Source organism: Microchirus variegatus (assembly GCF_963457635.1).
Source record: "Microchirus variegatus genome assembly, chromosome: 2".
In the NCBI taxonomy this organism is placed as follows: Eukaryota; Metazoa; Chordata; class Actinopteri; order Pleuronectiformes; family Soleidae; genus Microchirus; species Microchirus variegatus.
Window position 1 is genome coordinate 21,944,864 of NC_139803.1, and position 10,792 is coordinate 21,955,655.

At 43.2% G+C, this 10,792-nt stretch overlaps 1 protein-coding gene across 2 annotated transcripts; it reads right to left on the minus strand.

Moving 5' to 3' along the window:
* Positions 1 to 1,960: 1,960 nt before the first annotated feature.
* tnfsf12 (TNF superfamily member 12) lies at positions 1,961 to 10,572 on the minus strand. 2 transcript variants are annotated; one of them, XM_083902530.1, is made up of 6 exons: positions 10,327 to 10,572; positions 7,877 to 7,958; positions 6,212 to 6,268; positions 6,038 to 6,061; positions 5,817 to 5,944; positions 1,961 to 3,533 (listed from the first exon to the last, which is right to left on the minus strand). In XM_083902530.1, the coding sequence occupies exons 1-6, from the start codon at positions 10,498 to 10,500 to the stop codon at positions 3,258 to 3,260; spliced, it is 741 nt and encodes a 246-aa protein (XP_083758656.1). In that variant the 5' UTR covers positions 10,501 to 10,572; the 3' UTR covers positions 1,961 to 3,257. The 2 variants fall into 2 exon arrangements, with proteins under 2 accessions (XP_083758656.1, XP_083758655.1); XM_083902529.1 differs by having other exon boundaries at positions 5,817 to 6,061.
* Positions 10,573 to 10,792: the final 220 nt, after the last annotated feature.

Below are 10,792 nucleotides of genomic sequence, written 5' to 3' on the forward strand. Positions count from 1 at the left end.
CAAACAGGATGTGTGTCCACTGTCTCTACACTTTAAAAAAAACACACACACAAACTGGTTGGCACTAATTAAAAAAGACCATGTTCTCTGCAGTAAAGTGCTGAGGAGAAACCAATGTGGCCCCGTCCACAAAAAAACTACTTATAAACAAGGAGTAGGAGTGCTGAAACCCACTTCTAGAAATACACACTGTTTGTATTGTGTCAGGAAATGTTACAAAGAGCAGCAGCAGCAGAAGAAGAAGAAGACGGAAAACAGGGTTAACAAATGAAGACGGGTCCGTTTTGCCTTGTTTCGTGCGACTAAGAAACAAAACGTTGACCAAACGATTGTGACACGGCTTTGGATTTTAAGTATATTTTCGACTGAAGTCTTAGGTTTTTCCATGTCGCGCTGTTTCCCATCGTTGCCTACAGTTGTGCTTCGGTCATGTCACCAAGCCCTTCATTTCTGACGTTAAGGCACAGTCGGGCCTGTCACTATCCAATTTGTGGCTCGGGCCCGGTTTGCGCTGAACCGTCATCTCGGACAGCTAAGTATGGTCCACCACTTTGACAAACCACATTAGTGTTTTTGTTTTTGCCCTCTTTGCACAATTGCCTTGGCGAAATGGATCGCTCACGCCAATAAAGCCACTTTAAATGAAAACGAGGATCGCACAGATTGATTGTTGCAAGAGCGATGATGAGCGAACTCCGCTGTAATGTTGTTTGTCCCAGTGGTGTTGCCATACTCGGCATACACTGTCTTTTTTCCCCCCCTAAAGAATAACGTCAACATCCTCTGTACTGACAACAGAAACATGCAGTCACTGATGTGATGTATCACACAAACAAACTCAGAAAGCAGAATTTAACAGAAAAAAATAAAGACAGGACAAACGTAAGTAGTACGTTTGAAGTATAAATTAATAAAATGTGAGAGTAAGATAACAAATTCACTTAAACACGCTGTAACTGTTGCATACATTCACTCTTTGATTACTATTTTGACGTATATATGCAGTTGCAACTCATACTCCAAAATGACGCTTAAACTCAGCTTTAATGTAGTTTGTCTTGCTAGCCTCTCTCTGACGCTAATGCTGTGCTAAGTAAGCGTGCTGCCACGATGTCAGTCACAGTGTTTACAATGTGCTCACGTTTGCTATTAGCACCAAAAGTGCAGCTAACGTTGCGACAGACCACTGGAGATTAGAATTATGTAAGGACTTGCTACATATTTTTAATAATAATAAAGGCATTAATGTTTATGAAATTGTCCCTTTGCTGTGTGACACTGGATAGCAAAACAATGCTAATCACTACTCAGTACACACACCCAGTCACAGTGATGCTAATTGCTAACATTAGCTTTAGTTATAAGGCTAAAATGGTGATGTTTGGCATGTTAGAATTTTTTGAACCCTCGCTAATTAGCCCCACAATGTCCTTTTATACACAACACGCACAAACTAGTGATGAGTAAAGCAGTTCTTAATGGCACTGTCACTAAATACACCAGACGTATTTTTAATAATAATAAAGGCATTAATGTTTATGAAATTGTCCCTTTGCTGTGTGACACTGGATAGCAAAACAACTCTAATCGCTACTCAGTACACGCACTCAGTCACAGTGATGCTAATTGCTAACATTAGCTTTAGTTATAAGGCTAAAATGGTGATGTTTGGCATGTTAGCATTTTTTTCGAACCCTTGCTAATTAGCCCCAACATGTCCTTTTATACACATCACGCACAAACTAGTGACGGGCAAAGCAGTTCTTAGCGCTAAATCATCAGACTCCTCTGTTAAATATTGAGATTTTAAGAAATGTCCTCGCTAAATGTTGGAGATTAACGCACGTTTTCGGGATTTTTAAGTCTTTTTAAACTGATCTACAGTTGTTCGGTTTGTCGCACGTCGCGCTCATGACTCCAGTGACGACACTCTCTGACCAATCAGTTTGTTGACGTCACATTTTAGCAAAAAAAAAAGCAAGTAGTGTCAAGCCGAGCCGTGCTAGAACTGTTCAGTGGCCTACATCTGTAACTTATTTCATTAGTCTTGTAAATATATGCTTATAAATCAAAGTATTGGGCAATTTGGACCATAAATGTGAGTGACAAGTGTTGATTTCTGTAAATGTACTACTTTTTTTCCCCCTCCACTTCGACGTTAAAGAGCTATTTTAATCATAATCATAAAAATCCCCACACTCTTCATTTGTTTTAATACAAAGTCTGTAATGTTCAATATCAGTTTTCACTTTGTAGCCACGAATATATTCGGGCTTTCCAAAAATAATATGACAAAATCATAACGTAACGTTATGATTTTCCCATGGGCATGCACGCGGTGGTGGTGGTTGCAACATTAAATAGATAAAGTCAGAAAAAAAAGAAAGACAAGGCTATATTTAGGGCTTTAGACGTCAATTACTCGTACACATACTTTTCAAAAGTAAAGCCAAGTATACAAATGTGTAAAAAAATACAATCAGATTTGACCGTAGAAAAGAGCACAAATTCACATCCTTTTTTTGAAAAAAAAGTTCCACTTTCTTTGCCAACATACAACGTAGTTGAAATGCACACATGTAAAAAATGTGTGCGACGTATATTATAATAAAAGGTATCTAATAAAAAAATGTGCACTCAAACAGCACATGGGCATAAAATCAGTATAAACATGAACAGTTTGATTCATTATATTTCACATACACCCACTCAAAGACACTGTGTTGTGTGATGTAGGCTTTAATAGTGTCGAGATCTGACGCTTGCAGATGTGCTCTCAGCTTCTTGAGGCAACCGGTGATATAAAAGTGAAAGGTGCATGCACAGCTTTACTGTCAGTCTTATAAAGACAGTGTAAGCACAATTTGTTACATGATACGAAGGCTAAGATGAACATCCTTTCTTTTTTTTTCTTTTTTTTTCTTTTGTTGGTGAAGCCCTTTATGTTCAGAACGGCTTCCATCTCGTGTGTTCTCCTGGCAGACATTCATGGAGGCCTTTATGTCCACTTTGGGTCTTGGTTTTAATCCAAAAGTCTTGTGCTATGCGTTCCAAAAACGGCACCAGCGTCCAGAGAAAATCTCCACAACAACTTCCACAAAATGTCAAATGACTCGTCTTTCAAATGAACGTCTGCGAGGAAGCAGCTGATGCCCTCGACTGCTTATCACTGTTTTTTTTACCACAGGAGGGGGATTAACAAAAAAAAAATCTCATCCGCACAAGAACACAGTTCTGTCGCACTCCCGGACCAGGTCTCAGTTGACTTTGAAGATGCTGAAGACGTGAGGTGAGGCGGAGGGACTGCCTACAGTGTGGAGTCTGAAGGATGAGCCTGTGATGGCCTGCAGCTCCGTGCCTTTGTCCAGCCTCAGAAGGCCGGACACCTGGCAGGACTTCACGAAGTGGAAGGCGTGCGGCCCTGCAGACGGGGTCGTCGCGTAGCCCTCTATGCACTGCAGCTTCTGAGGCCTCTGACCTGTGGTCACCACATCCAGCTTCACATACGGAGTCTGCTGCTCGTTGAACAACACCTGGTGGAAAGAGAGCAAAGACAAATGAACATCTAAAATTCAGATTTCATTTTCAAAGTTCTGCTATCTGCTGATTTGCTTTTTGGCTGCATTTTCTCCGGCTACGTGACCCCAACAGAACCCAATAATGTGAACGTTTTTTTTTAAAAACAGTTACACTTGACCTGCTTTACCACAAGAATTCAGTCGCTTGAGCTTCAAATATGACTCTGTTTTTTGCATCACTTCACCTCAGGGAATATGGAAAACAGATTAACGAGCAAAACATTTTTGTCGTTCTCCAAAAATTTTAATCTTTTTTTTTTTATTCCACTGAAAGTCCACATAACTTTTGAAAGAAATTTCTCTTACAAAGAATTATATATGTAAATCTATCATTTAATTTGGAGTAATTGTTTTATGACCACATGGGGGCAGCACTACAAGTCCTGAATCTTCAAGTAATAACTGTAGTTTAATATCCACTTTGCCATGAGCCCTTTTTTTTCGTCTCTCTGTCAAAATCCCCACCTTTTAAGGCGCTAAAAGCTCCACAGTGTTCAATACTTAGTTAAGCTAAGTTTGTCTATTCGCCATTTGCTGCTGGGCAGATCGTGCACAGTGGTTTAATTGTGATGCGTTTCGCTGAAAAACAGCTGAACATGAGTCATGACGCTGATGAGAACAGCGTGAGCCAAACTTTGAAAGCTGCAGGGTGGATTACCAAAACAATGAGCTTAAAGATACTTAAAAAAGGTGACTCATCTGATGTGGTTTTATCCCAACAAGGTGACCTTTACACCTTTTTGCTGCTTCTCCTCATTTGATGATGATGTTTTTGTATTGTTCTCACCTTTTAGTGCATGCACTGTACTTGAAGATGATTAATACGCAATGTCCCTACTCCAATACATAAATTACACGTACAAAAAAATATACATATGCAGCTTTAATGGTCCAGTGTGTGACAATTAGAAGGGTTTATTGGCTGAAAGTCAACCTAGAATCCAAACGAGCGGTATGTTTATATGGCTATCACTTTGAAATCACCATTTTTGTCGCCTTAAAATAATTTAGTATTATTTTCTGGAAGGCCCTTGCTTTACGGAGGCCGCCATGTTTCTACTGCGGTCCAAACTTACAAACCAGACAAAGCTTGCGTTTCAATTTGAAGCAGAAGCTTACTTGGCAAACAAAGGTGGATTAAATCTTTGGTGATATGTGAGGGCCACTGTAGTTCAAGAGAAAGGAAGGAGGGGTCTACGCTTACGTGAACACTGGTGTTAAAATAGGAATTCTCCAAGGACACAGAACGCAGTAGGTCTGACCCCGATCACTTTAGTGCATGTTTGTGCATTTGTGTCACCAATGACGCAAATTTCCAGACTTCAGCGTATTTTGGCCGTGAGAGAAGACAGAAGTAACGGGCATTTCTTTTGTTTTAGACATCAACCATGGCTAATATCAGACACATTGTTGCGCTCTATCTCTTGAGGATGCAGAGATGAAACCGTGTGTGGTTTTTCACCACGCCATCCGGAGCCGGACACAATTTGGCTAGTTTCACCATGACAAAACGCCTGTAGTTGGGGAACGCCTGTAGTTTGACGGAATGTCTGTTGTTGGAAGAAACGGCTGTCGTTGGACCGAATGGCTGTAGTTGTATACTGGGCTGACCAATCTGAACTGGATTTCAGATCACTTTTTGCACTTACGCCTGTAGTAGGACGAAACGCCTGCAGTTGGACAAAACACCTGTAATTGGGGAACGCCTGTAGTTGGACGAAACGCCTGTAGTAGGATGAAATACCTGTAGTTGGACGAAAAAGCCTGCAGTTGGACGGAACGCCAGTAGTTGGATGAAAAGCCTGTAGTTGGACAAACCAACTGTAGTAGGAAGAAACGCCTGCAGTTGAATGAAACGCCTGCAGTAGGACGGAACGCCTGCAATTGGACAAAGCGCCTGTAGTTGGACTGAAGGCCTGTAGTTGGACAAAGCGCCTGTAGTTGGACGGAAGGCCTGTAGTTGGACGGTATGCCTGTAGTTGGACAAGACGCCTGTATTTGGACGATACGCCTGCAGTTGAACATCTGCAGATGTTTCTACAAGAGATGTGTGTCCCCGAGTCCCCACACACACAAATGATATGTGTGTTTCTCCTCCATTACGATCATCGCCACGAAATCTGCGTCTTCTCACGCATGTACATTTGTATGAAAACTGGAACACAGCATTCGATGTCACTCCGTCTTACATACTGGACCTTTAAGTGAAAATCGGGCCTTGAAGAAGCTCTCACTCACCTGGCAAAACAGGAAGTAGACGCCCGCTTTCTCCACCGTGAAGGTACCGAGATCCTTGTTATACCTCACCGCTTTACTCATATTCAATGTCCTCTCTTCCCAGCCCTTTATCACACCACCTTCTCCCACTGACACACACACACACACACACACACGGTTATTCATCTCACACATGACAGTTTCACAGATTACCCTCCATCCTTCATTTTTACGACCCTTACCTTGCTGAGAGGAGACTTTGGTTACTGGTGGAAAGTGAAAGAGACATTGAAAGAGAAAGAGAAGGGGAAAGTCAATTAAGATTTTATGGGTGCAATCGTATAGGGCTATAGGATTGAAACCACTTCAGCAGATGCCACATGAGACGGCTATAAGGGATCTGCCAAGCTACTTACTCTCAAAATGAGACGCTGCTTTCTTTCCATTCCCATTCCTGCCTCGAAATGTCCCCCCTTCAGAAGGCAAAGAGAGACAGAATATGAGATTGACCGGCAAAGAAAATAACGTCTGTGGCTTTTTTTTTTTTTTTTTGATAAAACAATCATTACCATCTGTATCTGTCTAATAACAGTGTGTTAATTTGCAGCCATTCAGGCTCAACCTGCCTCTTTTTTTTAACACAGCTACCAGATGGGCAAAGGATTTCCTTTCACGTGCTTCAATATATTTCCTCAAACTGTTATTTTCAGAAAGTGTGCGCCTCTGACTTTTTTTCTTTTTTCTTTTTTCCCCTATCAAGACTAATCTCAGTGCCAGCTGGTCTAAGTCATCTAAGAAGATGCAAAGTAATGTTGGGGCAGAAAAAGACGAGACGGACGCGAGGAAAGTGGATCCAGAGGGACAAAAAAAATCCCTGAATAAAGAGAAATGAAGTGCTGGGTTGAAAAGGTCTTTGGCTGCTCTCTGACCTATTTTAGGTTGATTAAGAGTGAAGCGGTGGCCCCTGCTCAAAAACATACAATAAATAAAAGACAACACTTAAAAAGGACAGAGCTGAAGAGAACGCCTGCTCTTGTTACTCGCTAAAAGTTTATTTTAGCCTTTTTAGCCAATCTGGCCTACGGAGAGTTTTAATTTTTTTATTTCTCTTTTTCAAACACAGATATACTGTAACTCTAATACAGTATGAACTGTGAAATACATACTTTATGGTTCCACCGCTGCCATCGTCCAGGAATATTAAGTCCCTGCTAAAATAACTCACAGGTGGGTGACCCTGTGGACGAGTGAGCGCGAAGCCCTCAGGCTGGACACGTTTTCCTTGCTGTCAGTCTTTGGGAGAGAACATAACAACAGTGTCCTGCTGCTGAAACGCTGCACCACCACCACGGCGGTCACTTTTCCACAAACTGAAAAAAGCTGTTTCTGAACACTGTTTAATGCATTTTGGAGGACAAATCCAGATATCAGTTACACAAAAAAAAAAAGTCAGTACGTGCAGGAAGCTTTGGCGCGACAGGCTAGTCCTCTAAACGAATCCTTTTGTCAAAATTTGGATGTTCAACCCCCCCCCCCATGTCTAAAACTGAGCAGACTTCAAGGTTCACTGTTGGACAAGATGTGAACGACCGAGTAATCCCGTGATGGTGACGCAAGCAGAGGCTATAAATACAGCAATGATAGGTCATCAAATATCACCGCTTTCACAACAAATCATAGCCGTGTCAGTCGTGTGCTCAAGGAAAAAAAAGAAAAAAAAAAAAAGAATCTATTTCATTGCCCAAAAGCGTGCAACAAGGCCTCGCTCTCGCGCCAGCTGGTTTTCTGGGCTCGGAGGCTGTTCTGGTCAGACCTGTAATTTCTGGAACAGTCATCCAGCTGCCTACTTTTTCCTGTGTCAACTTTTAGCAGTGGGTAGCGAACTGCGAACCCACGAGACCTGACCATAGTGGGCATGCGGGGCCAAGACTGGCGAGCGCTTTGTGTTAAATGTCCTTCCCAGAAAAACAACAGAGTGCAGTCGGTAAGTATATTGTGTCTGTGGTGATTTGGACGACTGAAACGGGCACAGAACGGCACACATATCGGCAGCAAAAAACAGACGTGTGATCTTGCAGTACCGTCTCTCTTCACTCTGTGCCCCACCAGCAGCTCTCTCTTCTCCAGAATGAGCTGAACAATAGCTTTCCTCTGTGTGTTCACCTGTCAAGAGAGGGAGAAAAAAAAAAAAAAACGCTCTGTTAAGAGGAGTCCAACAGGTTTGTTTTGACTTTGTTCTGGCTCAGATCCCGCGCGGCCTCTTCCAGCCATTCAGCCACATAAACAGGGCTCATCTTTTCCAGTCTCCTGGCTCCTGCTGCCTCAACTATAGCTTTAGAATAAGTCCACCACTTCCTCACCGACCCGCTGGTTGCGACACCTAATATTTTTAGTGCTTTGCATTCCTCGCATGTCTTTACTCCTCCTGTTTTCATTAAGAAATTAGTTTTCTCAAAGCAGCAACGTTTTAAATTCTTGGCCGGGGTTTTCTCCGCCTGAGTGACCCAGGGAGGCCGACTATATGGAGTAAGCGGAGAAGTGGCTCAGGGAAAAGTGTGTTTTAAATTTACTGCTACTGTGGAAATGTCGGCAGCGAGTTGCTCCTCGCTCTCCAGACATTTCACTCACTGGCTCTCATCAGGAGTTGGCCAACGGTCAAATGGACCGAACGGGGGGCCCCATGGGAAGGTCTCCAGCATCAACACTCCACGTGTCCAGTTTTGGGGTGTTTGTATATGTGTGCGTGAGAGAGAAGCTCTCAGTGTGTGTGTGTGTGTCTGTCAACATGATACACAGCCAATCCACTGTCGCCCTGATCTCAAATCCAGTGCAACCTGGTTTTGTAAAGCACAGACAACCAGAAGAATTTCCATCAGCTCCTTTTGGCTGCTTTAAGAAATCTTTTTTTTTTTTTTTTGTCTTGTGATGCAACCTCGTCCTGGAGTCTTCACATTCACGTTCGCTGCAAGTGCAAGACGCTTTTTTTATTTTTTTTAAAGTGCACTTTGCACAATAAGACCGCACAGGATTTAGGGCTGATGTCTGCAAAAAACAAAGGAGGGGCATGATGTAGACAGGGGCGTTGCAACAAGACTAGACAAAAGAGGCAATTCCCATGCCCCCCCCCCCGAGCTAAAATAAAATAAGGCCCCCCGAAGAACAGTCCAAAGCGACAATATCGCTTTATTGATGCAAAGTGAAGTGGTTTAAATTGTAGCAGCAGAAAAAATTGTTGGTTGTTAGCGGTAACGGAACACAAACTGCGCCGCCCTGTAGGTCTTTTGAGGTACTACATATGGTTAGAGTTATTGTCGGAGAATATGAGAATATATTTATCCTTTTGTTCCTGCACAGGTGCAACATGTGCAAAGTTTTGATACAAATGTCCACCTACGAGGACCAAAAAAATAATATAATATATTATATCTGTATATCTTTCACTTTTGCAGTGACCATAGCCAGGTTTCCGTTAAAATGTCATGCAAATAAAGAGTGGCTATAGCTGCTGATAGCTGCTTCAACTTATTATTACTTATCAAATAATGTTTGCCTCGTTTGTCATCCACACATTTCAGTTGATGCTGTACTCTAGTTTCAGTAAAAGGAGACAATAAAGAAGACAGTAACCATGGGAACCAGCTTGAGGTTGTACGACGATCCTGAAATCGCCGCTATGAAATGGAATGTGAGGTCGAGTACGAGGAACAACAAAAAAAAAGTATTAATGGATCCACGGGCAAATGGGATTTGACCCTAAGTGGAGGAATGTGGTGGTTTCTTATCACATCCTCCTACTGTATCCACCATTTTCAAGTACAGTTCTGACTAAACATCCTCTTTTATTCACATTAACTGCTTCCATTTCACCCATTTGCAACTTCTCCCGTGCTTCCATTTAGCAGATTTTAAGCACAAATGGCTCATAGAAGCGCACCGCATGACAGCCCGCGTTGGATGTAGCACCCCCGTATGGTCTTCCTTGCCCGTGGGCCCCCCCGGATTCCATTAAAACGGCCCTGTCCGCACTGTTTGCACTTGCCACACTTTTCATTATCCTCTTTCAGGCCTCAAGCCTCAGTGCAGCCAGTTAGGTCTTAAGTGCACACATGCCAAATAGCTGAGGCTTTCCAGTAAATTGAGATAAAAGTGGAGCACATCATGGCACCATGGGTAATTAAACTCTAGAGGGCACACACACACACACACACGCAAACACACTGAGTCCACACTTTGACTGTGATTATTGGTAAGCAATAAAAGTGCCGAGAAGAGAAATGGTGCAATACAATAGCAGGAGAGAAGGGGGTGAAGTGTGGACCTGCATATTTTTCCATTTACCCCCCACGAAGATTCCCGTAACCGCAGCCGCAGACGAAGTTACATAACAAACACTTGATGGTCTGTAAAAGTTGGGAGCGAGTAAATATTGTCAGGTCGAAATATGCGTGATGTCCACACACACACAGAGAGAGAGAGAGAGAGAGAGAGAGAGAGAGAGAGAAACGATGCGTGTGTGTTATTTTATACAAACCTGATCCAATCGGTCCTGCAGGATCTTAAAGGACTGGGACAAGTCCCGCGTCTGTCGCCAAGTCCACGCCGTGAACAGCGCGCTGCACGCGGCCAGAGACAGCGCCAGCAGCGCCAGTGAAGCCCACACGACGCGCAGCTTGCGCACTCTCCTCCTCTGCAGAATCCGATGCATGTTGGTGCAGACACACTGCGCTGCTACTCACCGCTGCAGACCACACACAATAACCCCGCACCTTAACTCCATTCCAGCAGCGGAGCGTCAAGTCCCTGCGAATGCATTTGTGTCCCGGTGTCCATTGTTTTAGGCGAGGAAAGACGCGCAAGTGTGGGCAGTGAATCTCAGACTGGGAGTGGGGGGGGGGGGGGGGGTGACAGATCTTTCTTTGATTTCCCGTTAATGTCACTGATGAAGTGGGTTTTTAACACGACAAAACATCCGCTCCGTCCTGCGCGCAGATCAAAGT